The sequence below is a fragment of the Oryzias latipes genome, chromosome 21, assembly GCF_053564925.1.
Source record: "Oryzias latipes strain Hd-rR chromosome 21, Olatipes_Hd-rR_3.1".
NCBI lineage: Eukaryota > Metazoa > Chordata > Actinopteri > Beloniformes > Adrianichthyidae > Oryzias > Oryzias latipes.
The window spans coordinates 28,387,796-28,414,850 of NC_136257.1; the positions used below are offsets into that span (position 1 = coordinate 28,387,796).

Genomic DNA, 27,055 nt, shown 5'->3' on the forward strand with positions numbered 1-27,055 from the left:
GCGCCACAATCAAATGGCTGGAATAAGGAACATGTGTGCAGAATATAAACTGGAAACCCCAAGGTCAAAATGGGAAACACCTCCGAAGGTGGTAGAGAATGAGAGGGCAAAGATCCTGTGGGGCTTCCAGATCCAGACTGATAGGATGGTAATGGCAAACAAACCAGACATTGTAGTGGTGGACAAAGAACAGAGGAAAGCCGTTGTTGTGGATGTGGCAGTGCCAAGCGATGGGAACATCAGGAAGAAGGAACATGAGAAACTGGAGAAATACCAGGGACTCAGAGAAGAACTGGAGAAAGCCTGGAAAGTGAAGGTAACAGTGGTGCCTGTGGTAATTGGAGCACTCGGGGCAGTAACATCCAAGCTGGAGGAGTGGCTACAACAGATGCCTGGAAAGACCTCAGACCTCTCAGTCCAGAAAAGCCCAGTGCTAGGAACAGCTAAGATACTGCGCAGGACCCTCAAGCTCCCAGGCCTCTGGTAGAGGACCCGAGCTTGGAGGAGAAACCACCCACGGAGGGTGAGGGGGGCTTTTTTTTATATATCAATTTCCAATAAAAATTAAGGCATGTTTTTGTTCAGATTCCATGTTATATCATACCCTTATGAGGTGAATTTTCAGATTTTGTGGCCCACAAGTCAAAATTTTTCCCACCCCTGCTCTATGGACTCACCAAGCGGTCTACGACCTTGAGTGTCCCTCCCCTGTACAGGTTTTTTCAACTTTTATCAACAGGCAGGCCATCTCCACTTGTAAGGGCAGTTGTGACTATAGATGTAACCACTTAAAAATCAGTGAATTCTTGCACACTCCTCACCTCCACGCTAATTTATAGACAGATCCTTTCTAGGTCAAATTGTGATTTTTGGTTGCTTTTGGACGTACCAAGAAATCCACTTTTTTTTTTTTTACAAAAATCTTTCTCACAAACATCAGCCCATTACTATACTACTCATTTGTGAGTCACCTGAGATGAGAAAGTCATAGACTCAAAAGCGAAGCTAAAAGGAGCTCCGTGGCAAGTGTTGTGTAACTGATGAGTGAAATAGCAAAGGTTGAGCAATCTGAAAAACAACAGCCCATCATCATCCACCAACAAACATGTTTGCATGGATAAACACATCGCAAAATCAATGAATGTCATCAGGCATGAAGTCAAACACAAAAGACAAACAAAACCAGCAGTCCATGCAAATGTACACATGTAAACAGTACACTGTATTTACTACCATGTTATCCAGATAACCTAATAGGCTGTCATGCATGCTGTATTTCCTCCAGTGTACAGTGAATCAGCATGTGCGCGTTAGCTGACTAGCCTGAGGCTCCAGTACCTGGCAAGCGTACAAACCATGTCAAAAGCAGTTATTTAGAGAAAATGTAACGGAACTAATGATCCAAACAACCAGACAGACATGGAGTGAATAGGCAGGCTCAGCCAAGATGTTTGGGGGAGCCAACCAGATTTTGTGAGTGAAACAAAAGCTGGAGTAAAGCAACCAGCCGACTGACGCTGCATCACAATACACTGATTGATGGGAAGTAGAAAGCACTTATGTAACTCACGAAGGGAAACCTTTTCAGTCATATTCATGCCACATTTGAATGGCCGATCTGCTGTTCATGACCAGATCATAGCAGAATTTAAAATGGTGTACAATACGTGGACACTCTTCAGCTTAACACCACCTCCCATCTTTTATAAAGAGCTGCTCGGCTGGCGAGCAGAGAGCAATAGTAATGTAATTACCACACAACAAAGCCACATGCTATCAAACTAAGTGTGGTTTTTTAAAAAGCGGAGCATACAGTTCACATCCGAGCTGCAAAGGAGTGCATCCGAGTAAAAATAGCATAACCTCAGACTACAAAGAGACCCGCTTCACCAGAGTGATATGTTGAGACATTTACGTGCCATGTTGCACCGCGCCGTGATTGTCAGTTAAAAGGAGGAAAAACACAACAAGCATTATGAGCGCTGAATCACAAAATAGCAACAGAACAAGGGTTACATGAAAAATTAATGGCCGAAAGATCCGGTCATGACAGTGTGTGAATTAATAATGAAAGAATGAATTCCCTGTGTGCATGAGGGATTCACTGGCTCCGAGTGTGTGTCAGGCGGTGCGGCTTTCTGAGCCTCTGAGGTGGTCTCTTTCAAGTCCTCTTGTCAGGGTAATACTGAGTCTGGACGACTTAAACTTTAGCAGCCTCCTATTACACTTTATTGACTCAAACTCTATTGAAAATTGAAGAAAAAAAAAGTTTCATTTACTGGTAAATGTGAAGAACAAGGTATACACTTAAATTGCTTTTCTGGTGGCTCCACATCTCATTATGATCCAATGGAAAGAGTAGGAAATAAATTGAAAGACCCACTCCGATCAAAGTCATGTTTTTGGTGTTTTTAAGATGTTTTTTTGGCATTTTTTTTGATAATGGAGAACCTACTTGAAGAAAATTAAGGAAAAATTCTATTATATGTTAGCATCAAGCCAATGAACTTTGGCTTTACGGCCGTTATGCGTTATGAATCGATTTTATCAACCCAGCTCTACATGTGACGAAGAAGAGACGTCTATAAAGGCCCCATTTGGACTACATTTAGCATTTACTAAGATGTCCTGTGGACGCAAATATTAGACGTTAGCCATAGTTAATGAAAAAGACGTTGCGTGGTGTAACAATCTGCACCCTCATTGGGCTGATCCTCAACATAGAAGATGACGTAAAATAGATGTGTTTACGATGTAACTTTGTGCAGTGAGACGTTAGTTGAATCTTTTATGCATCAATCCATTAGTATCGAGATGCGTATCGAATCATATCAGGGAAACATAGACACACTACTATTTATGGTTAAAATGAGGTCCAGATGGATGACTCTGAGTGAGGGCATTTTCTACTAGATCCGTACGCTCACAGCAATTGCACAAAAGCTCATTTTGTTGATTAATCAAGGTCATTTGGATGTAATTCATCAGTACTGCCATGCTGACACTTACCCTGCTAATTAATTTGACAAAGATAATTATCAGCAGGACGGGCCTTGTGTGTGTATGACTGATGAATCAACAACCACCACACTCATTCGGCCTTCTGTCAGCTCCACCAGGTCACACACATGAACTTGTGGTAACTTTTCCCTGACGATGTGGGGGTCCCAGTCCTTTACTGCCACTCAAGAAAATCTGTTAAGTCGTGCAAGCGCTTCCAGCGGGCTATTACTGCTTAGTATCACATCAAAACTCTCTCTTTTTTGCAACACGGCAGTCTTTCTTCCACCCTGACACCCGTCCTCTCCCTCCTCTATCTCCTCGTGTCTCTCTGCAGTGTGCACTGCAGCAGCTAGAGGAAAAACGGTCCAGAAGATGGGCTTAGTGGAAGGTTCCTAGCAGAGACATAACAAAAATACACCCTCACCTTCAGGCACACACGGAAGGAGCCGTCCTTTTAGCATTGTTTTTCTTTTTTTGGTGATATTTTCTTTGGCCTAATCCCATGTCATGCAGGCATCTATTTAAATAGTCAGCATTTACACACCATTTTCATTCCCAGTCACAGAAACTCATACTGTGGTATGTGTAACGCACACCACACACTAAAGAGCCCCCCCACCACCACCACCACCACCTCACCAACAAGCAAATTGGAGAACTGTCAGGCTCAACATCTTACTCAAGGGCACTTCATCATGTGAGAAACGACCTTCCAGCTGGAGGACAAACATACCTGCTGACACCAACAGCACTTAAACATAAGGAAATGTTGTTTGTGGTAAAGTTGTCACTTTTTGTGGCCGACACAGCCATGCGAGGAAGATTGAAAAAACAATTTTCTTTACAATTTTGCTGCATCCAATTGAAAATAATTGACCATCTTCAGTGTAATAAGCTAACCTAAACTAAGCTTAACATTGTCCATGTAAATTAGATTTAGCCCTTGTGCTATGTTGTTGGGTCCCAACGTTAACGTGCCTCCAAGGCACGTTAACGTTGGGAGTTGGGTCATCTAGACCCCACTAGACAGTGGGCTGAATCTTTTTTCTTCAGTGATTTGTGATCTTCACTGGTGTCCATGGATTAAATGAAATCTTCTCCACCTTTATCCACCTTTGTCATGGTAGGAATAACACGTCAATGGTCATCTTGACCGCATAGGATAGCACAAGGGTTAGTTAAAAAAAAAAAAAAACAACACAGCACAAAACCAGCTAAAAAATGCAAAACATTTTTTTGAATGCTTAAAATATTAAGTCATTCACCAGTTTAGTTTCCTCACAGTGGGATGACCTGCATACCAGCAAAAGCTAAAACATCTCTGGACCAGTTTGATTCAATTCAATTCAATTCAATTCAATTCAATTTTATTTATACAGCCCAAATTCACAACAGTCGTCTCAGTGGGCTTCGTAAGACTTGTAAGGTAAACATCAAAAAGGATCATAAATGCATAAAATTCAATAGGATAATACTAAAACTTTAACTAAGCAGACTAAATTAAACTGGCATCCCCTGCCCTTAGACCACCCTTCGCGGTAAGGAAAAACTCCTAAAAAAAAACGGAGTCCAGAAAAAACGAAGAAGTCTCAAGGGTGCCCACATGAAGAAGGGATCCTCCCCCAGGACGGACAGGCGATGTACCAGAACTCTTAGAGAAGAATTAGCTTATCTAACTCTACAACTACATAATTAAAGTCCAGCAAAATCATCCAGTTGAAGTTGGGGGGACGGCTGGGGGCGCGAGACGAGCCGTAGACAGGATCCACAGCCAGGAGCAGTAGTAGAGTCAAGCCAGAGACGAGGTACACGGTCAGGTACATGAGCCCAGATGAGCCGACTCCCCAGGAGGGGTGTGGGAGTTTGTCTTCAGCTCAGTGTGGAGTGTCTGATGTAGAGATACCACCTCAGTTTAAATTGTCTTGTGCATTTGGAAGGACTCCCCTCTACAAAGGGTCTGCTTTGTTAAACTCGCCTTGCTGTCTGGTATTCCCTTTAGTCCTCATAGAAGCACCTGACCGCTGGACAACCGTGGCACGCCGCAGAGCCTGTGTGCCACAAGCTGAACTTCTGTGTTTATCATACGGTAAGGACTTACAGAGCTCTGTCAAGCAGGGCAAATGTTAGGCACACAGTCCAACTGAGCAAACACAATGAAAATACATGAAAGGAAAACAAGTTCAGTTAGACTAAAAAAGGACATTTAAACCCCCTCAGAGACAAATAATAATAAAATATGTGCAGCACATAAAAACGTTTAAATGTGTCTTGAGAAATGATAGAATATATTAATTATAATTTATACAGCCTACTAATGATAAATGCTCAGCTTTTTAAAACAAATGTTTGATTAAAATCATTAAAAGTATAAGATCGTCAAAAGGTGGAGGTATATCTAAAGTCAGGGAGACAGCAGATAAGAATCGTCAAAAGGTGTTATTAAAGCTTATCTCTGCATTTGATTGGGTGACTCAAAGCTGTCTTCAGAGAACCACTGAAGAAGACAAAAATCAGCATCTTTTTTTATGAAGAGTAAAGGTGGAGTGTGCTGAAAGCGCATAAAAAAATAAAACTGTGAAAGAGGTGGAACAAAAAACAACACCAGGAAACCTTCAAACCCCAGACGGTGGATCTTATGTTACAACTGCTCCTATGAGCGGATACGGGCTGTGTGCAAAAATCTGTATAGGACATGTGTTAGGAGAAATGCACAAAGTTTTAAGATCTTAGGCCAATAGGTGAGCCTCTAGAGAGAAAAGGTTGATGCATATTCTATTCCTACAGTGAAAACGGGACATCTAGAAATGAGGAAATTAGACAACCAGAGCATAGTTTGTGTGGGAATCATATGAACGTCCTATGGGCACTTATGTATACTTGCACATCCATTGGTCAGTAAGGAGCCAGAGCTTACACTTCCCTAATGACTAAAGTGCAACCTTAGGGTGCCATCCAACAGAGTCACCCATACGTCATCATACGTACATCAGTCTTACAAATACCTCAAGATACATGGGATGGACATACGAGCCTCAAGGCAACTAAGACACACCTGCACCTCTTTTCAAGGTGCAACTGCACTTCTCTTCGACCCTCCATGGCCCCAGATAACCCATAAACCCTGTAAGAGTGAACCCATATGCTGATGAGGTTTCAAGGCAAGGCAAGTTTATTTGTACAATTCATACACAAAGTAATTCAAGGTGCTTCACAAAACAGAAGAATGCATTAAAATCACAATACATCATAGAAATAATCAACATAAAATTTACTTTAAAAGAAAAGAAAAAAAAAAAAAATTGAAAACTGATTTAAAAATAAAGGAAGGAAAGGAAAGAAAAGTGCAGATAGGACCTTTCAGTCATATACACGGCTAAACAGAAATGTTTTAAGTCTAGATTTGAACATGAACACAGAAGAGGCCTGTCTTACGAATTCAGGGAGGCTGTTCCAGATTTTAGCTGCAGAATATTGAAACGCTGATTCCCCTTGTTTAGTTCTGACTCTGGGAATCAACAGGAGGCCGGCCCCTGAGGTCCTCAGAGTACGAGATGGTTCATATGGCACTAACATGTCAGAGATGTACTTTGGTGCGTGGGCATGGAGAGACTTGTACACAAGCAGAGCTGCTTTGAAGTCTATTCTTTGAGGTACAGGGAGCCAGTGCAAAGACCTGAGCACAGGACTAATGTGATCATACTTCCTGGTTTTGGTCAGGACTCGAGCAGCAGCATTCTGGATGTACTGAAGCTGTTTTACAGCTCGTTTGGAGAGGCCGGTGAGCAGGCCGTTACAGTAGTCTAACCTGCTGGAGACAAATGCATGAATAAGTATCTCCAGGTCTGGCTTTGACACTATGTTTTTGATTTTGGCAATGTTTTTCAGATGGTAAAATGCCGCTGATGTTACTGACTTGATATGGCTGTTAAAGTTCAGGTCAGAGTCCATGATTACCCCTAGATTTCTGACTTGATTTGAGGGTTTAAGAGACAGAGAATGAAGGTAGCTGCTGAGACTTTCTCTTTGTTTCTGTGGACCAAAAATAATAACTTCGGTCTTGTTTGAGTTTAGCTGGAGAAAGTTGTTCTGCATCCACGCACTGATCTGTTGGAGGCAGTGGCTGAGTGAATCCACCGGCCCATATTCACCTGTTGTCAGTGACACATAGATCTGAGTATCATCTGCATAGTTGTGATAAGATATGTTATTACTGCGTATTAACTGCCCTAGTGGCAGCATGTAGAGGTTGAACAGAAGGGGTCCCAGGATCGATCCCTGGGGCACACCACAAGTCAAGGCCATGTAGTCTGAGACACAACTCCCAATTTCAACAAAATATTTCCTGTCTTCTAGATAAGACTTGAGCCAACTTCGGGCAGATCCAGAGATGCCAACCCAGTCTTGGAGTCTGTGCAAAAGGATCCCATGATCAACAGTATCAAAGGCAGCGCTCAGGTCTAGCAGGATTAAGACAGTGACTTTGCCATCATCAGTGTTCAGGCGGATGTCGTTGGTTACCTTGATAAGAGCAGTTTCTGTGCTATGATGGGGTCTAAAACCTGACTGGAAAACATCAAATGAATTGTTTAATAAGAGAAAATCAGTGAGCTGTTGGTAGACAACTTTTTCAAGGACTTTTCCTAAAAATGGCAGATTAGAGATAGGTCTGTAATTATTCAGTACAGTGGGATCAAGACCGTTTTTCTTCAGGAGAGGTTTAATGACTGCAGTTTTTAAGGCCTCTGGAAATATTCCAGATTGAAGAGACATGTTAACTATTTGAGTAATTGATGGCAACACACTGTTCAGGACAGACTTTAGAAATCTAGTGGGTAACACATCAAGGCAGCATGTAGACGAGCTCAGACGGGTGATGGTCTCTTGGACAGTTTGGTCAGTGACAGGTACAAAGTGAGTCAGCTTAGAGTGAGTAGGTGGCCGTTCGATAGTTATATGTTTCAGCATACAGGACAAGCCTTTATACACGATCAAGGACTTTTGTGATCTTTGTGCATTTTCATTGTGCAAAGTATCTATTCATCCATCTATTTTCATCCTCTTTGGGGTCATGGGTTCACTGGCGCCTATCCCAGCCACAAAGGTGGGATACACTCTGGACAGGTGGCCAGTCCAATGCAGAGTCACTCGACAATTCACACACTCACACCTGATAAAAATGAAAACAGAACTCTGTAAAGTGTCTTTTACAGTCTTTATTTAAGAGTTCTTTAAGTTTTTTGCTTGAAAACGTTTATAGTTAATGTTTTTTTTTTTTTAATGAACTCTTAAATTAACCTATAACTGAATTATCTTTAAACCTCTCAGCCTTTTGGGTCACAGAGGCTGAAGGAGCCGTCCCATTATTGCATGAAGGTTGGCTGCATCCTGGACAGGTTGCAGAGCAATGTACCATTTCTGACAAGCATTTCAAATTACAGCTAAGATGTCATGTGCTTCAAGAAACTTAAAAATAATAAATAAAGACATATGTGTGAACTCTTGCAGAAGAAGCCACAAGGATACACATGTCCACCCGGAGTCTCTTGATACACAACAGATAATTGTAGCATCACACTGTGTAATTAGTAAGTATAACAAAATGAAAAGAAGGTGAGAAGTTATTGATGATGAAAATCTGGTCTGGGCTAGTCCGGCTAGAATCACAAACGAACCCGAGACCAACAGTCAAAGTGTCTAGTGTTGACGCACGCAGACATGGGTGCTGCAGCAGTCAGCTGCTCCTACACAAAGCTGCCTCAGTGCAGGACAGACGAGGACACATTTGCTTCACAAACCTCTTTTTTATTTTTGGGTGTGTGTGTGTGTGTGAATGGGACTGACTGTAAAGCGCTTTGGGCCTTCGAGGAAGGTAGAAAAGCTCTATACAAGAATACCATTCTCGAAATTCTACATACGGATCAACTCCAACACTGAAGGTCCAAACGAGGCAGACTGAAGCCAGAAGCATCTGCTGTACTTTTTTTATTGTAAGACAATAACGTGGATGTAATGCGAGGCAATCTAAGAAAAAGAAGAAAAAAAAAACATCCAAAAAGAAGATTTGTTTATTTACCTGAAGCATTTTACGTATTGTCATGGGGGAGTTTAGAGAAGGTCAGCTGGTTCTCATAAAAAAAAGAGAAAAAAAAAAGCCTTACAGCAAGATGATCCCAGCTGAAGTCCCAGCTGGGTTTTTCTGTGTGGTTTGCATCTTATGATCTCTGTGTTTTTCTGTGGATACCCTGACTACTTTTCAAGTCACAAAAAACAAATTTTTTTATTCATATGGTTAGTCACACATTTGTTCATATGGACAAAGATTTACATTTGTGGATTTGCATTTTTAAATGCCTAGCAGGGGACAGCAGGCAATCCAAATACATGTTGTATGAATTCTTACGTTTCCTGATCAGGTAGACTTTGATTATTTACCGACTTTTTAATCCCACTTTCCCAAGAAGACCCACACAAAGACATAAACAGGCTGTGAGGAGGGTGGTATTAATATGTGGGATTGTCTTACTCATCATTTGAAAGCCAAATATGTTTGCATATATCCTTATTTATTCAGCAAACAATGTGAAACAGTGACACTAAAAGTCATATAGTCCACTGACCATCCATCCATCCATCCATCCATCCATCCATCCATCCATCCATCCATCCATCCATCCATCCATCTATCCATCCATCCATCCATCCCAGTGTTGCTGGAGCTTAATAAATAGAATCAACAAGTACTTGTCTATTCTGCCTTATTTACCTCAGATTTCAGCGTTGTTGACCTATCCTGATTAAAAAAAAAAAAAAATCCAACTACTGCATGACTTTTTGTTTGCCGTTTTATTTGTGGCCATGTATGAGTCTTTTTTTGCCAACTAAATTTTCCTATTGTCCAATGGACTTGGGAGCAGAAAAGACTGGCCAAGTTCTGCAGAGCAGGAAGGAGACTGGAACGGCATGAACGTTTTTATAACACAAAACCAATGGAAAACTAAATGGTTTTTGTTGTTCTCTAACGTTAAGCCTGTAGTAAATCCCTCTCTAGGACCCCTGTTCTGCCCTTCAGACAGGTTCATGGGTCATACGACAACACAATATCAATAAAGCTTTTATTCCTCTCTGATAGTTTAATCGAGACAGCAATAAGACAAAAAACATCAAAACAACTTTAAGAGTCAAAAATTTAAAACCAAAGTAAAAAATTGTCCAAAAAAAAACAAAAAAAAAAAAAAAAACAAAGCAGCCAAAATCTTAATTCACACATGACAACATTCAGTAAACAGCATAGAAAGTCAGACCTGCTGCACATTCCTACACTGTCAGAAAAAAGGGTACGGTTGGGGTACATTTGTGAACACTTAGGGTACAAATGGTGAATTTGTACCCTAAGTGAGTCATAATTACACCTTAGGGTACTCATATGTACCATTTAAGGATAAAAAAGGTACAAATATGTTTCCAACCATCAGAGGGCCCATATTTGGACCCTTTATTCCACAAACAAAGGTACAATCACTTGTGTGACAAAAGTAATAATTCAAAGTGTATGAAACGTCACCCAAAATCATTTAATACGTTGTTGGTTATTTGGAAAAGATGCACAAAATAACCAAATATATTTAAGAGACCACACATCTTTTATGACTAGTTCTGAACAGTACACAAGCACATTATATTTTATTGATTGTGCAGGGCATCAAGATAATAACTTTTAAACATGTATTAGTGTGAGCCTGTTTTTTTTTTTTACTTATATAAGAGCTGTTTTAAGTTTTGCCTTTAATTTAGAGCAAAAGCACTATGTAGACAAAATTATTTTATGTTTTTAACCTTATATGGTGTACTTTAACTTGGCCTAAGTTCAATTTAAATTTCTAGTCTTTGAGCTGTTAATTTAATTTATTTTTTTTCTAATCATACATTCTCATAAAAAGTAAATTTCTCTGTTACTACGTTACATTAAGTGTACATATTAGTACCTTTTAGCTTTTGTACCTACACAGGAAAAATGAGAGAGTACTTTTTTCGGAGTTACCATCAGTAATTTTTATTTAAGTAGGTGTAAAAACGTAGAGGAAATATGTTGGAGTAAACCAGCGAGACCACGCCCACTCCACTTTCTTAAGTTTCGTTTCTTCCGCCATTTTGTTATCCCGCAGCGGCCGAAGGAAAATAGAGGCTGTGACTGAGGTAAGTCTGCTAATTGCTCAAAAATAAGTTGGAAACTTGTTTTAAGCGGGTTCGGTTATTTTATCTGTAAGGAATAACTTTTGTGTAGTGGAATGCTGCTATTCCACCGTGTATGTGCCTGTGAGGAGATTGAAAACTACGAGCGGGAGTTTGCTAACGGTTAGCCTCAGCCGTTTGAAGTTCAGCTAAATGCAGCCATTAAATAAATTAAGCTGTTGTTTCTATTGGTGTTGTACCGCGTTCCGTTAAATACATTGAAATATATACATTTTTTCACTAGATAATTCTGTCGCCGTTTTACCGATGTACGCTGGCGTTGATGCACCGGTTGTTGTTGCCAAACCCCCCCCCCCCCCCCCTCTTTTTTTTTTCTGTCTTTCTTAGTAAGGAAGCCAGCTACTTTTGAAACGACCAGCTCCATAATTCCTACTGATATTTATCAGGTCCGTCGAATTAAATGCGTTAATCATTTTAATCTGTAATGTGTAGGAGTCCAATAACTTTTTTTTTTTTTTTACACCGTGGTATGGCAGTCCTTCCCATTTATATGTCAGCCTGCCTTAGCTGCTGTGCGCGCGCAGCCACCATTTCTCGAATGCAAGACAGTGACAGACTGTTTAGGTTGTCATGATCGCTCATTGTTGGTCAAGCGAAGTTTACACTGTGTTGTTGATTTTGATCATTCTCCTGCAGATTATTTTTTTTAAATGGAGGTCCGTGATTCCAGATACTCGTCACGATTTCCCATACCAAAAACTCATCTATAAACCAGGAAAAATAATTTTTTTAAATGAAATTCCAAGAAATAAATCTGTAGGTCCTTAGAAGCCAGTGCATTGTCGTCAGTGTTTTTTTTTTTTTTTTTTTAGCAGTTCTGCAAATTCTGCAACATTGCTGTGGCAGCTAGTGTGAACTGTATATTTGCCATTACTATTTTAAAATGTATTAATTTATTTGGAACAGGGCTTAGATCTGAATAAATGCTTTGTTGGTACCTTTTGGTGTTTTAATGGTTTTTTTTTTTTTTTGTAATATATTTTTTTTTCCCACCAGGAAAGATGCAAGCTGTGCGTGAACATGTCGAACGCCAAAAAAAAAAAATGTTTTGAAGTTCAGCTGACCTTCAAATCCTTTTGGGAATGCGGTGAGTGGAAACATCACAATTTCCAGCATTTTTCTTTACAGGAATCAGTCAACTTTGTGGATAAACTGTCAGCTGTGATGCAAACAGATTTTTTTAATTGCTTTTTAATTTAAAGATAATTTCTGTGCTGTATTCTAAACATAATTTTGCTGTGTTCACAGCTGCCAAAAAGTTCAACATCCCAACCTTGGACTTGAAAGTGTTTGATGACTCAAAGACAGAAGTTGATGAGCAGGTTTTTGATCTCCTGTTGAAAAACCCAAACCTTGGTGTGTTGGAAATTTGTCTGGCCGAAGATACAAATCCAGAAGGTGAAGTTTTTCTTTTAAATTGTAATTTATCTATTCTGTTCTGAATGGTTTTGGGTAAATTCCCCTTTGATGCCTGAATTTATTTCCAAGGTAAATAATCTGTGTTTTTGCTTTCAAGTACATGCTAAATTAAGAACATTTTTGAGCTAAAGAGTTTTGATTATGTATTTGCATCAATAGGAGTCTAAGGGTTGATGATTTATTTGACAGGATAGTGTGGGGAACAAAACACGGGCAAATAAGTATGAGTTTTTTATCCTATTGCTGTCTTAGACAAGATAATAAATCTGCTAAACTGTTAAGTCGGTCAGTATTTAAAAATCTTTGTTTTTACTTTTTTTGTTTTTGCTATCATACTAATTTAAATATTACAGTAACTGAAAGCTTTAATACTTTGACAGATCAGCCGAGTTGTCCTGCAAGGAGCTGCAATACCAGTTCAAGTGGAGATACTGAAGTGGACTCAGATGACACAATAATATTACAACACAGTCCTACAACAAGACGGAGAGTTGAAGACACCTCTCTGGCCAAAGTAAGTAAATAATCTTTTTACAAAGTCATTTCAAGCATTCAAAGTCAGGCTGTCTTTCCAATTCAGTTTAGTTGTCAAACAGTGCAGTATGGCAGATCATCCAAACTAGTTTAAAGTTTTCTAGGGAAACAGCAGATTGCACCGAGTAAGTCACAACACATTGGAATACTGTCCTCATCATACAAGCATATAATTCTTCTGTATTTCCTTCAACAAAGCTCTGCATAATTAACAAGATATTGACTATACGGGCGACAGTGGCTCAGGTGGTTGAGCGGGTCGTTCAATGACCGAAGGGTTGGCGGTTCGATCCCCGCTCCCACCAGCCAAAAAATGTTTTCAATATAATTGAAAACATTTCAATATAATTGAAAACATTTCAATTTTTTCAATTATATTGAAAAAATGTTTTCAATATAATTGAAAACATTTTTTAATAATATAATTATTATTATACAAAGACAGACATTGATTATGCAGTTTTTGAGGGGGAAAATGTTTTCTGGGACATGGTTTCTGCAGTTCAATTGGAATTCACCTTCAAGTTCTTGACAGGACTGTTTTGCAGAGTTAACCGGCCTTAACTTCCCATCATGCCATTGTTTACGCTCCCGTTACCTTACAGTCCCTCACAACCCCCAAGCAACAGAATTGGTGTGCAATATTGGAGCTATCCAGCCTTCTAGATGTGAGCCAGATGCCAACTCAGACGAGGAGAATGACGACATGTGGAGCAGGGAGCTTATGGCCTGCCAAATGTAGCTTGTACGTAACAACTACAAGCTTTCTCAAATTACATCTTTTCATCTGCTCCTGATTCATCCCAATTTGAGAAAATAAATATTCAGAAACACAGTTTTATTCTTAAATCTTATAACAATATGTCATCATAAAAATGCTACATTTTAAAAAATAACTTTCATTGGAGTGGGTCCCCCATTTTTAACATGTCGCAGTATTTTTCTCATGATGGGCACGTTTAAAAGAACACGTTTAAAACTGCACATCTGAGTATTCACTCAAATTGGGATGAATCAGGAACAGACAAAATAAATGCAGTTTGAGGAGGGTCTCTATTGTGACGCACCACATGAAATGAGGTGTCAGAGTCCCTCTGCTCTGCTCTATTCTGATGCGTCCACTTGCAGACAAACGGATCCATTAACATCTTCATCATACTTGTCTGAGCTTGATCTAAACTATGGCCGGAAAGCTTCAATATTGCTCACCATTTTGGTTTCTCCACTAATTTTAGTTTTAGGTTGGAAGGACTGTAAGATAGCGGGAGAGGGCGTAAACAAAGGGATGATCGAACATCAGCAGAGGGTAACTACTGTGTCAATAGCCCCGCTTACAACTCAGAAGTTAATTTCTGATCAACTCCAAACCACTCTGCACAAACTGTCTTTAAACATTATCTCAAAGTGCTTTAACCCCAGTATCAGTGCTTGCAGTTGTATTTTTTTATTATTAATATGGACTTTTAAATTTGATCCAATAGGTGGTTGCTGTCATTGGTGAGGATGCATCATCCGTTGAAGGTCATGTGAATGTCCTGCATATCCAGTACAGCAAGGTGCGAGAGGATATACTAAAGAATTACCCTTTCTTGAAGACAACCTCACGGGTCAGTGACATTTTAAATCAGTTCTCAGCTTAAAATACATTTTGAATGTCAATATGAGCTGAGACATCTGCTAAAATGACCATTAACAGCTTTAACTCAATTGTAAAAACATTGTAATTTTCTAAACCCATATATAAATATATAGTCATTCAAGCCAAATAATATTTATACAATGGGATCACTAAAGGGAAATGGCAATGAAAGGGGCAACAAAGAATATTAGAATGTTTTATGTCTTTTGTTTGTTTTAGTTAAAGTGAATGATTAATTTTCTTCAATTTTCAGTTGTTTGATGATTTTGATCGAATGCATCCATCACCTGTCAGTTTAAGCCAGCGCTTCAAGGACGGCGTTTACCAGTATTGTGCCAAAGGTGCTTGAGCTTGTTCAAAGAAAAGCTCCATTAGCCAAAGTCTCCAAAGAATCAAGAGAAGAGATGCTTGCAGAGGATCTACTAGGTATTGACATAAACGTAATCCTTGGTAATCTTTAGTGTGTTTTATAGTTCTTATTTTTAGAATTCGTATCAATATTATCTTATCACATTTATGCATTTTATTATTTAAATTATGCATTTAAACTTGGTTATAAGTTTACTTTTTTATTATCTATTTTTAGAAAATGTAGAATGCAGTAGAAAGATGTACTTAAAATGAGGTCTAGTGCTTCTTTTGTTAATGTCACAAGTTTTATTTCATGGTTTAAAAATGGTAACTGAAGTGCTATGTGCTGTTTACAATTGATCAAATGTTAAGGTTATAGTTACAATGAATGCAATGTGAACTGAAGGAAAAATATAGATTTTTCATTATTGTAAAATTGCTAATAATTGTAAATATATGCATCCTGTTGTGATACTGTACATACTGTGTAATGTCAGAATTGTAATTGTTTTGAATGTTTAATAAATGTGATAAACAGTATACTGGTCTTTTAATGTGCTGTATCTGGTACAAACTTGCCATCAAAGGGTACAAAAGGCTTGTCACTGGGGCAGTACCCTTAAAAGAACAAATTTGTACCTTTTTTAAAGGTACATTATGGTACCATAGCACTATAAGGTACAATTTTGTCCACAGAGGTACATATTTGCCTTTGAAAGGTACATACTGGAAGGGTACAGATGCGTACCAATATGAAAGGGTACAACATTTGTACCCTTGAGGGTACTGCCCCAGTGACAAGCCATTGTACCTCTAAAGGTACAAATTTTGCACATTTTTTTTTGGCAGTGTAAGCAACATGAAAGCCACAAGCAGACTGATGCACACAACAAAGGATGAGAACATAGATAACTGATTATGGAAATACGATTGATTCCGTCATACAGTACATTTGATTCTTACATGTATGGCATAAAAACAGGAAAGCTTATACAGTAAAAGCTGATCAAAGACAGTAAATATTAGGAGAACGACTTGAATGTTAGCAGCAACAGACCTAGTTATTTCACTGGATAGATGTACAGAGATTGATCGATGGATCGATAGATAGATGGCTATATTATATGTCATTGTCAAGTACACAACAAAAACGAAAGACCCACTCTATTAAAAAATGTATTATTGGTGTTTTTAATATGTCCTTGTGGGGTTTTTTTCATGATGGAGGACATACAGAAAGAAAATCAAGGTTAAATTACCATTTCTGAATATTTCTTTATTCAAAACGTTGTGAATCAGGAGCAGATGAAAAAAATGCTGTTTGAAAAAGCCTGTAGTTGTTACGTATATAAAATACAAATCGGCAGGCCACAGGCTTTATGCTCATTCTGATGCATCCACTTGCAGACAAACAGATCCATGTCCGTCTTTGTCTTCCTCGTCTGAGCTGGAATCTGGATCTAAACTGTACAGCTGGACTGCTCCGATATTGCCAGCATTTTTGTTGCCCCTTGTAATGTTAGGTCGGAGCTTGCGAGAGCCGCTAACAGGCCATTCCACAACTCAGAGGCAAATTTCTAACTCCTACCGCTCTGCAAAAACTAAGTCTTACAAGCAATACTATTTTTTTTTTATTTGAGTAAAAAATGACAGTCATAATAAAAAGACCACCAGGATCGCTTTGAAAATAGATCACAAGGTGAAAGTTCTCTTTGGTCAGTGCATCCTTTATTAACAAATAAACAAGGATTTACCGTGAAAAAAATAAACACTTGGGCTGCGCGGTGGCGCAGTGGTTAGCGCTCTTGCCTCACAGCAGGAAGGCCCCTAGCTCAAGTCCTGGCTGGGGGACCTGAACCAGAACATCAATGGGGGACATTCTGTGTGGAGTTTGCATGTTCCCCCCGTGCATCCGTGTGACGAATTCCTCCCAACGTCCAAAAACATGCTTCATCTTCATAGGTTAATTGGTTAATCTAAATTGTCCCTTGGAGTACAGTCAGGACTATAAATATTTGGGCAGAGACACATTCTTTCTAATTTTGTTTCTGTACATTACCACAGCGAATTTGAAATAAAACAACTCAGATGCCATTGAAGTGCAGACTTTCAGCTGTTATTCCATGGGTTGAACAAAAAGATTGCATAAAAATGTGAAAAAATGAAGCATTATTTAAACACAATCCCTTCATTTCATGGGCTCATAAGTAATTGGAAAAATGAAATAACTGAAAACAAAATGGTGATCACTAATATTTGGTTGAAAACCCTTTGTTGGCAATGACAGCCTGATGTCTTGAACTCATGGATATCACCAGATGCTGGCCAGGATAGGCTCTGTCATCCCAGTGACCCCGAAAGGGAATAAACGGAAGAGGGTGAATGAATGAATGACTGAAAAGAAAAGACCACTAAAAACAAATAAAAGGTGTATAATTTATTAACTGAAAACAAGCAAATATAACAAATTGATTTGCAGCTAAATAAAGAATTCATTAGTTATCAAAAAAAGGATATAATGTGGTCAAAAGGCTGTAAATTATAATTTCCATTATTTGTGTTAAGTTGTCTCAAGGAACAGCTGAGACTGAATGAAGCTGTTTTTAAACAGCTGTGTTATTTTTAGCACTAAGGATGCAGCAATACATCTTTTTCCTCTTTTTCGTCTTCTTTTCAAAGCAATTCTTCCTAAAAGAAAATTGCTCCCATATAGAAAAGTAGGCCAACACTGGCCAGTGTTTGAAATTCAAGACAAAATTAGAAAGAGATGGCAAAAAAAAAAAAAAAAAAAAAATTCAGACGGGGTCACAGCGTCTGGGCTGAGCCTGACATGCAGCTGCCTTGCTGCTCCCAATTAGACTACAAAAACTACAGGCAGAAAGTCTGAGTCTCATACGTTTGACCACAGTCTGCCTCTCTGCCTCTTTCTGTCAGAGACAAAAAAGGAAGTGGGAGAGCAGGGGAGATGCAAACATTGGAAGAGGGGGAAGAAGAGGCTGAAGATAAATTGGCCAACCCCCCCCCCACCCTTTCCCTCCCCCTCCCTCGCTCCCGGGACTCCTGTGTGCAAGACTGCAGATAGATTCTGATGTTCTCATTTATGTCTTAATGACTGGCTTAGTATGCAGCTTGTGCTCTGTAATGCTGCACGTAGAAAGAAAACAAGATCACAGAGACGTACGTGGGCACTCATACACATATGCTCCAAACCCGAGGAGCTAACAGAGAAATCCAATGCACGCAGTAGCAAATACATTGATATATGCTTCAGCGAAAATACAGGGATGACTCGGCTTTGCAAAGCAGCTTAGACCTGAATCTGGAATGAGTCATGTATCGCTTTCTGTGTCACGAAAGAGGAGAGCAGCTAGTGCACACATAAGCTGACTGCGAGTCGAGCAGAGGCTTGGAGTAAAGGAGGATGCTTGTGATGACATGTCCCGCCATCACAGGTGGCTGTTGCGGAAAATTTCCAGAACGAGTAACCTTGAAGTAAACATCCGTGTTGTGCAAACATTTCATGGAGGCAAATTAATAGCTAGCTAATTTATTAATCCTTCCGCTGCAGCCAGAATTAGCCTGGTTGGTCCCTGTCTCATGGAGAGAGTTTGAGCGAGCAGAGCAGAGTGCAGCTGCCCCCGCATGGTTTTGGTCCTACTGCTGGGAAAGGCTTTGAGTTTACACAGCTCGACATACATGCCAAGGAAAATGATCATGATGGATTCAAGCATTGTCCACATATAAACTTAGGACAAAAAGCAACACCCCCCTAAGTGAAAAATACGAGGTCTAATCTAGTTTTATGTGAATAAAAAAAAAAACAGATTACAAACTTGGAAGAAAAAAAAAGAAAATTGGAAAACAGTTTTAAAGAGTCACTCCAGTGAAATTGTGTTTTTAACATGTTTGTGTGGCATTTTTCTGATGATGGAGAACGTGTATCAAGACAATTTAAGATTAAAATTACATTGCATGGAAACAGAGGGCTCTCATTAATGGGGAGTGCGATGGGGATTGCTCTGCGCCACTGGTCCTGTTTACAACTCAGAGGCGTAATTCTAATGAACCACTGATGCTCTGCAGAAACTATGTCATAAAAAACTAGGCAGATATTTTATTTTTGTTTTGGCCAAGAATGGCATAAGACGCCTTGGAATAATAGATCAAAAGACGATTGGAATAAGAAGTTTTTATCTGCAGTTTTAAACAATTTGATACCTTTTCTATGGGATCAAATCAGGACCAGATGAAAGAGAATGAAAAAAAAGATTGTAAAATGTAAAAATAAAAAATTATATTTTTAAAATCAAAAACTATACATTATAGACTAGAGAGACATGTTTAAAAAACAAAAAAGTAGATTTAAAACCTAAAAAGAAAAAAAAAAAAAAAAGAAACTGCAGCAGAAAGTTATGTTCTCTCAGTGCATCTGAGGAGGGATGATACAGGCGGCACAAACAGCAAATGTCCTTTTGGAGTGGAAATGACATCATCATAACCTCTATTACCCAATGCCAATCATGTTCTAGTAGCCAATGTGAACAAAGCTCCGCCCTTACATTAAATTAGGCTTAACACAGTAAGCAATACTTCTAAAATGAAACTTGATTGAGAAAGTGAAGAGGAAGAGAAAATAAAACAAAAATAGCAACTTTTACAAATAAGTATTTTTCTTTGAGTCACAGTTTTAGGTCTATAGTTTTTTTTATTTAGGTTTTATTTTTATTTTATTTTTTCGCAATTCTCAATCTCAAATTCTCAATCTCTTAATAATTTAAAAACAAAAATTTCAAATCCACAATTTTATCTTTTTAGTTTTTAATATTTCTTTTATGTTTATAATGTTGAGCTTTATATTAACTTTAATTGTTCAAATTTACAATCTGGTTTTTCATTCCCTTTAAACTGTAAAAAGCTTTTTAAATTATAATACCTTGATGTCTGTATTTATGCTACTTTTTTTTTTTTTTTTTTTTTTTTACTTAATTCTAAGTCTTTTATTCCCTCTGCTGTCAGTTGCTATGGTGACAAACAAATTTCCCACGTGTGGGATCAATAAAGTATCTCTGATTCTGATCTTAAATCGATCCTTTAGAAAAAAAATTCAACGTGTGGGAAACTGCGGATAAAAGGTGAACTTTTCTCTTAAGCAGACATAGAAGTAAAGGTGTTTTATCACATTTGGTTTTCGTCTTGACAATGACATTTGCAACAGAAAACAAAGAGATTCAAGTTGTTGTTTTTTTTTAATAGATGTAAATGTATTTCACTGAAATAAACACTAATGATCATTTTTTTGTCAGTACAGTGTTGGCTTTTACAGTCACATTTTTGGATGAATTCTAAAAGTCTTTTAGGAATTCTAGTTTGTGAAATATTAATCACTAACACTATATTTTTAAACGGTGTTTAGAGCAGAACTGTAGATTGAATGCTTTGCCTTAGCATGAAGATAGAAGTTCATTTCCGATTGATTCCCAGCGTGGGTGTTCATGTTCCAGCGCATCAAGGGGAATCTCATGGCAGAAGAGCTAAACAACATTTTACTTCAGTCTAAAAGAAGAGGGGGCTTTGCAGAACGTTATATTGTTCCACAGGGCCTGTTTAAATTTGACTCTTTAGAAGGGCTAAGAGCTTGAAGCCTTTTGTGAGCATGTGTGTGTGTAGTTCGTCTGGGAGTGCATGGAAGTGTGTGTGGTACAAGCCTGAAGAGCAGACTGCACAGCTGACAGTCAAAATATTCATTTTGTCTTCACCAGACGCAGTCTGCAGGTATGGTTCTGCAGCCTGTTGAATTTAATAAAAGCTCTGAGTTTAGATCAATTAGAAGTCGCTTTAAAACTAATATGAGGATTGTGGGATAATCAGAAAACACTAAATGACACTCATCATATTTCCTTTGGGATCCATATGAAAATAGGAAATATGTTCTCATAAAAACAGTATAAATGTGTAGATAGTAGCTTTCACTATTGCAGGAACCCTAAAGGGACTGTAGAGTTATGATTTTACTTTCAATTACTAAGGGGAGAGCAAACATACAAAAAATGGACAAGCAAAAAAAACAAAAAAAAATTACCAGCTAATCCAATACAGTCCACTTAAACTGTTAAAATGCCAAAATATGTAGAAATTAAATCTAAAACAGAACCATGAACATGCAAGAAATGATGAGAAAACCATTAAAAAATGATAAGTATTACTTCATATCAAAAAACACAAATGCTGATCTGACAGGTCACCCTTACAAAAAAGATCTTGATATCAATGTGTTTTTTCTTTAAAAAAAAAAAACCTGGTTAATTAAAAGTTAATAACACAAAATAATAATTCTGACCCTTATTGATTACTCTAAAGCGCTTTCGGCCTTCTAAGAAGGTAGTAAAGTGTTATGTACCATTTAGTGAATCACCATATCATTATTTATGTACGTACTAGATATTAACTACACCTTTTAGCCTTTATTCGGTACTTATTTCAATAAAAAAAATTTGAATGTATGGATGCAAACAACTAACTATCTACTTGCTAGCTATTTTTTAAGCAAATATTTGTGTATCTTGTCGTAAAGTGGGTCCTGAATATAAAATAACAACCACTTAAGGTCAGGAAGTCAGTTTGCATCACTTGTTAGATAATTTAGGACAGTGGACAAGATGTCCCTGTGTTTAAGAGTCATTAACTTCCTAAGTAATTCTTAATTTAATAAGAAAATAAATAAAACTAATACATTTTTAACTTTTCCAGTTCAGATAATTCTCTGACAGCTCCATTAATCTAAGTCCGACCGAAGCAGTCTGAACAGGTACATGACTGTGTCACCATCCCTGGCTTATTACATCTCAAGGGCCTACTCAAATGCTTTGCTGGTCACATCATCAATCTTCTCCATGCTACCGCATGAAACACATCACACATATCACTAGATTGAATCTACCTCTTACAAGGAAACAACAAAACCAACGCTCAAACGGCATGCAGAAATTTGTGTTCTTTCGATTTGTTCTTTCACACATACAATATTTATCTGAAGCAGAACATGGCTGTAATTCCGTTGGGCTTTGATGAGATAATGGACCATTCCAGTAGCATCATTGGAAACAAGCGATCTAGCCTCAGGGCCCAGCTCACCGCTGCTTAGGGGACTTGATATATGAGAGGATTAGAGGAGAGCAGAAGGGAGAAAAGCACCTTTGGGCAGTGACTGCTTCCAGTAATAGTAGCTTTGCAATGATAATTGTGTAGCACAGGTTACACAGTATTTAAGGTTTACATGAATAGCGGAAGGAAAGGAGGGAAGGAATGAGTAGGGGGAAGCCTGCATATATTGTCTGCTTGTTTTCCTGTGTGTGTACACCTCTCTGGGTCAGGCTCTTCAGTATCCAGAGCTTTTCCACTGCACTGCATGTGAGGGTGAGAGGAGGCAGGAAGTCCTTGTGTACACTGCTCTACTTTAAAACATGTGCTCAATAAAACAAAGGCTAATTTAGCACTCCAGCTTCATCAGATATGTAACAGTCCTCTTCAGCTTTAATCATGCTCATCCACAACCGGCTTAACCAAGAAAAGCCTCCAAACACTTTGTTGTGGTGAAAGTAAACCTATTTTTTGTGCTTAACAAAATACTTTCGTGGTTTTAACATGTTCTTGTGGGATTTTTCTGATCATGGAGGACATATATACAGAAAATTAAGCCCAAACTTGCATCTCTGAATATTTCTTTTAGTCAAATCGTGGTGGAGCTATAAAGTCTGTGACCTGACAAAAAAATTAAATAAAATTGTTCCCTCCAAATAATTAATTTGATCCCACGAAATGATATTCTGATATACAATTATCCTATTGTATTTGAACGCACCACCAAAATGCAAGGAAATAAATTTTAGATTTAACATACACAAAGAACAACATTTGTGGGATGTTTTTTTAAGACTTAATGCAGGCTAGCAACATACTACCCCCCCCCCCCCCCCCAAAAAAAAAAAAAAGAGAAAAAAAACAATCAGACATCTAACTGAAGCTACGTGCACACCGGATATTTGAAGTGCGTTCAGTGGTGTTCACATTGAACAAGCAGGGAGGGGCTTCTTCTTTTTCTACTGGTTACTAGTGCATGTTCGCCACTTACAGTTGTCATAATTCCAGTCGGGCACATATGGCAATTATTAATTTCTCCTCTATGATCAATTTTGGTTGGCACTCCCGAAAAGGGATGCCGTCCATATGCCCAATCCAAATCAGAGTCCCTAATTGGTTATAGTTCACACTTGAGTAACTTTAAATGATGTTTGATGGCCGCATGTTTTGTACATAGAGCCCAAAAACGCTCTTAGAAACCCGCATAGCTCCGCATGAATACGAGAGTTTTGAACACAGCAGCACGAAACATGCATTTAAACAGAGTCTTCATTGGAAGTGGCCGTTTGAACCCACGTTGTGGATGAACGTAGCTTTAGAGTTTTATTTTAACCTTGTTTCTCCAATGTTTATTAAATGTACTTTCTGGATAGATGTTTATAGATAAAGCCTTCATTAACTGAATATTTTGCAGGGTAAACACATTTTTAAAATGAAATCAATAAAAATTATATAAAATTTCTTTTACAAACCATGGTAAAACTGCTCCGCTGTGTACTGTGTACTGTGTACTACAACCTCAAATAATAACTATGCCTCAAAGAATTAAGAGCAACCATGTCAAGGTGGCATGTTTTATTTTTGCCTTTGCCTGAATTATACAGTTTACTACTATTTAGTTTTCAAAAGAGTGATTTTTTTTCACTTTACTTGCTGTTGTTAAAAATCTGGCATTTTAATTTAATCCCAACACTTTCAGATGACCTCAAGCGTTTCTCTCAAGTGCAGCTCCTTCATTTCCTAAGTGGCTTTTTATTGTAAAACATTTGTAGGAAGGTGTGACAAAAATCCAAATCTTGAAGGGCTCCTTAAGCTTCTCTACTTTTTGCAAAGAAGTCTCCTTGGTCCTTCATCCTTCTGTCTTTGACCCAGAAATCGATCGCAGTGTGCCACCCAGACTGATGTCTCAATTCCTTCAATGCAGTTAGAGGAAGGAGCTGCAAACAGGCTGTTCTAAGGGAATTTCTTAGTGGGGATGCACAAAACTGCATGTTACAGAATTGTTTCCTTAACCAAATGAACTGATTGATTAAAAAAATTGTAACAATTATTTTGTTTACATGTAGCTTCAGTGTTTAACCCCATCATCAGATATTCTCAGATATCTGACATATGCCACAAATCAGGCAGACGGTTGGTCCCAAATGCAGCAGGTTTACTAGCTCAGCCAAAAGTCCAAAAAGCTAAATAAGGGTCAGGCAGGCAGGAGTCAATAACTGGCATAGGAGGATCAGAGAGGAAACCAGATTAGTCAGGATCCAGGCGAGATTGAGGGCAGGCAGCAAACAAACGGAGTCAGAGACAAAACAGGGTCAGGAAATCAGAAGAGTGGGTCTGGCTATAACACTCAGTAATGCAGGCAGAGGGGCACAAACAATACTTTGCACTGAGTGAGGCTCGGTGGAGTGCTTAAGTGTACTGTGAGTGATTGCAAACGAGAGTCAGGTGTGTGGCATCCAGGAACTGTGTGCTGGGATTGCTGGGAGATGTAGTAACTCTGGAGGTGGAATACAGTGGAATTCATGGCAAACAGAGTGTGTGACTGTTCAGAATTAGCTCCTGTGACAAATAAATGTTTGGATGGATTGAAGAAGTCCTCCCTCTTTGGTTATTAAAGCCCTAAATATAAAAATGGGATGTATGGAAATGCTGAAATATTTTAACAAACAGTGACCAGCAGAAGTTTGTAAATTGACTTATCTGAGCAAAAAAAGCATTTCTAACTATATTGATGCAACTGGAGATGTAGCAGTTGTGATGACCAACTTTATTGCATCTGTATAGGGTGCTTTATTTTTGCTATTATTGTATTTGCAAGTGTGTAGATTCTGCCATGGTGAGCACATGAACCAGTAACTAAACTGACAGTATTTGCAGAATAGACATACTACTCCAACTTTCATGAAAAAATTTCAAAAATTGGACATTTGTTTTTAAACCTACCAGTAAAGATTCAGATGTTTTGTCATCATTGTGATGCTTTGGCAGAATTTCAATGAGGAAGATCTATCTCACCTCCGGATAAACTGGGTTGTTGCGTCACTCACTCTAAATGCCACTCGTCGTTTAAGCCTTCACTCTAAACCAATAGCTAAATTCCTTGCCTTCTTATTCGAAAATTGTTGGTGTGGTCATGAATGTAGATGGCCGCAGTCAGGCAGGGATGATGCCATTACGAAATTGGGCGTCAGCTGGGTGAGAACAGGGAGGTGGCAGCAGGATTGCCGGCCAGCAGCAGCTCTGATTGGACGACGTATAAATGTCTCTGGACAGCGGGCAGTCCATACCAAGTGCCCAAACACTTTAGAATGACTTATCAAAAATCCCACGTACGCACGGAGAGAACATGCAAACTCCACACAAAAACCCCCAGCAGGAATTCAAACCAGGGCCTTCTTGCTGTGAGGAGAGGGTGTTAGCGTGCAGCCGAGTAAGGAACCAACCTCTGCCAAATCACAATGTGATTTACTTCTCTGCGGTGACAGCTAGAAGCGAAATGTGGTTGAGATAAAGTGCTTTGTTCTGTTTGTACCTAAGTGTTCATAATCTATGGAGTGGGCAGGAGAGTAGCACATCATTTATGATGTCATGTTGGGGTAGATTTACAGCATCCCTAGGAAATTCTAAAGACCAATGTACGGCAAAACCAACAAGTCTTCTGAATTAAAGGTCGGAGCAGTGCGAAGCTATAATGCTGCCATCTGTCATTATCACCACGCCTGTGTTGTGGTATCTGTTTGTGCCCGGCCCTACTTAACAGTTCCCTGACCCGTAGGCTCGTTGAGCGTCGTGCTTAAGTGCAGACTCCGGTGGGTCATACGTCTCTTATCGCAGTGACTCTGCATCAAATTCTCTTCATCAGGGTCACTTTGACCACAGAAGTATATCTGCACAGGTTTGAAAGACAAGGATAAAAGCAATTCATAAATATGCCTGCTGCTCCTCCCGAAACAACTCCTTTTTGACTTTACCTGCCCGACAAAAACAGACACTAAAGATATGTCTATTAGTTGTGTAATCTAAAAAGCCCTCCATCAGGCTGAGAAATAGCAACATAAATCAAGCTCTCAATTAGAGGTAGTGACATTGCACCTAAAGGTTTTTATCCTGAGCTGCCACTATGACACATTTTCATGATAGGAAGTCAAACCAGCCTTAGACATCAGGAATTTTAAATCAGCCATCTCACAGCTACGTCTCAGAGTCCCTATCATCTAAATAAGGTCCCTTGACTCCTTGCTTGGCTAAGTATCATCAGCATGCAAATGCAGCCGCCGCAAGCCTCCCATGACTGGATCTTTCCTCCTCACCCTTAAAGTAAAGGTTTCAGTCTTAATATGCTAAGTAAAGATGAGCACTCCGGGCTTTCCTAGCCTTTTATCACTTATTAAAAAGCCTAAAAGGCTTCACTTTCTGGGATTACAATCAACGTTGAAACATTTATAGCAGCTGGACCGATTTACAAAACAGGTTGACTTTGGTCTTGTTTGTAGATGTCAACATTTGGAAGATGGAAAACTAGATTCCTTGACAATTTTGTAAAAAACATAAAAAAGAGTTTGACTTTGGCCAACACACGCCACTGAAAAAAAAAAGTTAGCAGTTTTTCTGATGTCTCTCGTTTCAATATTTTGATTATTTGATGTGATTTTTCAACAAATGCTTCATTTTTCTTATTTATGAAGCAATAAACCAGTCACTAATATTTTTTAAAGGAAGAAA

General features: G+C 38.8%; 2 protein-coding genes across 2 annotated transcripts in view; one reads left to right on the plus strand and one right to left on the minus strand.

Moving 5' to 3' along the window:
• Nucleotides 1-27,055, minus strand: part of nalf1b (NALCN channel auxiliary factor 1b) — a 121,537-nt gene that overhangs the window by 20,512 nt on the left and 73,970 nt on the right. The gene's annotated exons all lie outside the window — the stretch shown is intronic.
• Nucleotides 11,119-15,736, plus strand: LOC144988883 (uncharacterized). The gene is made up of 6 exons (XM_078940175.1): nt 11,119-11,196; nt 12,250-12,340; nt 12,502-12,651; nt 13,053-13,186; nt 14,688-14,813; nt 15,099-15,736. The coding sequence occupies exons 2-6, from the start codon at nt 12,274-12,276 to the stop codon at nt 15,192-15,194; spliced, it is 573 nt and encodes a 190-aa protein (XP_078796301.1). The 5' UTR covers nt 11,119-11,196; nt 12,250-12,273; the 3' UTR covers nt 15,195-15,736.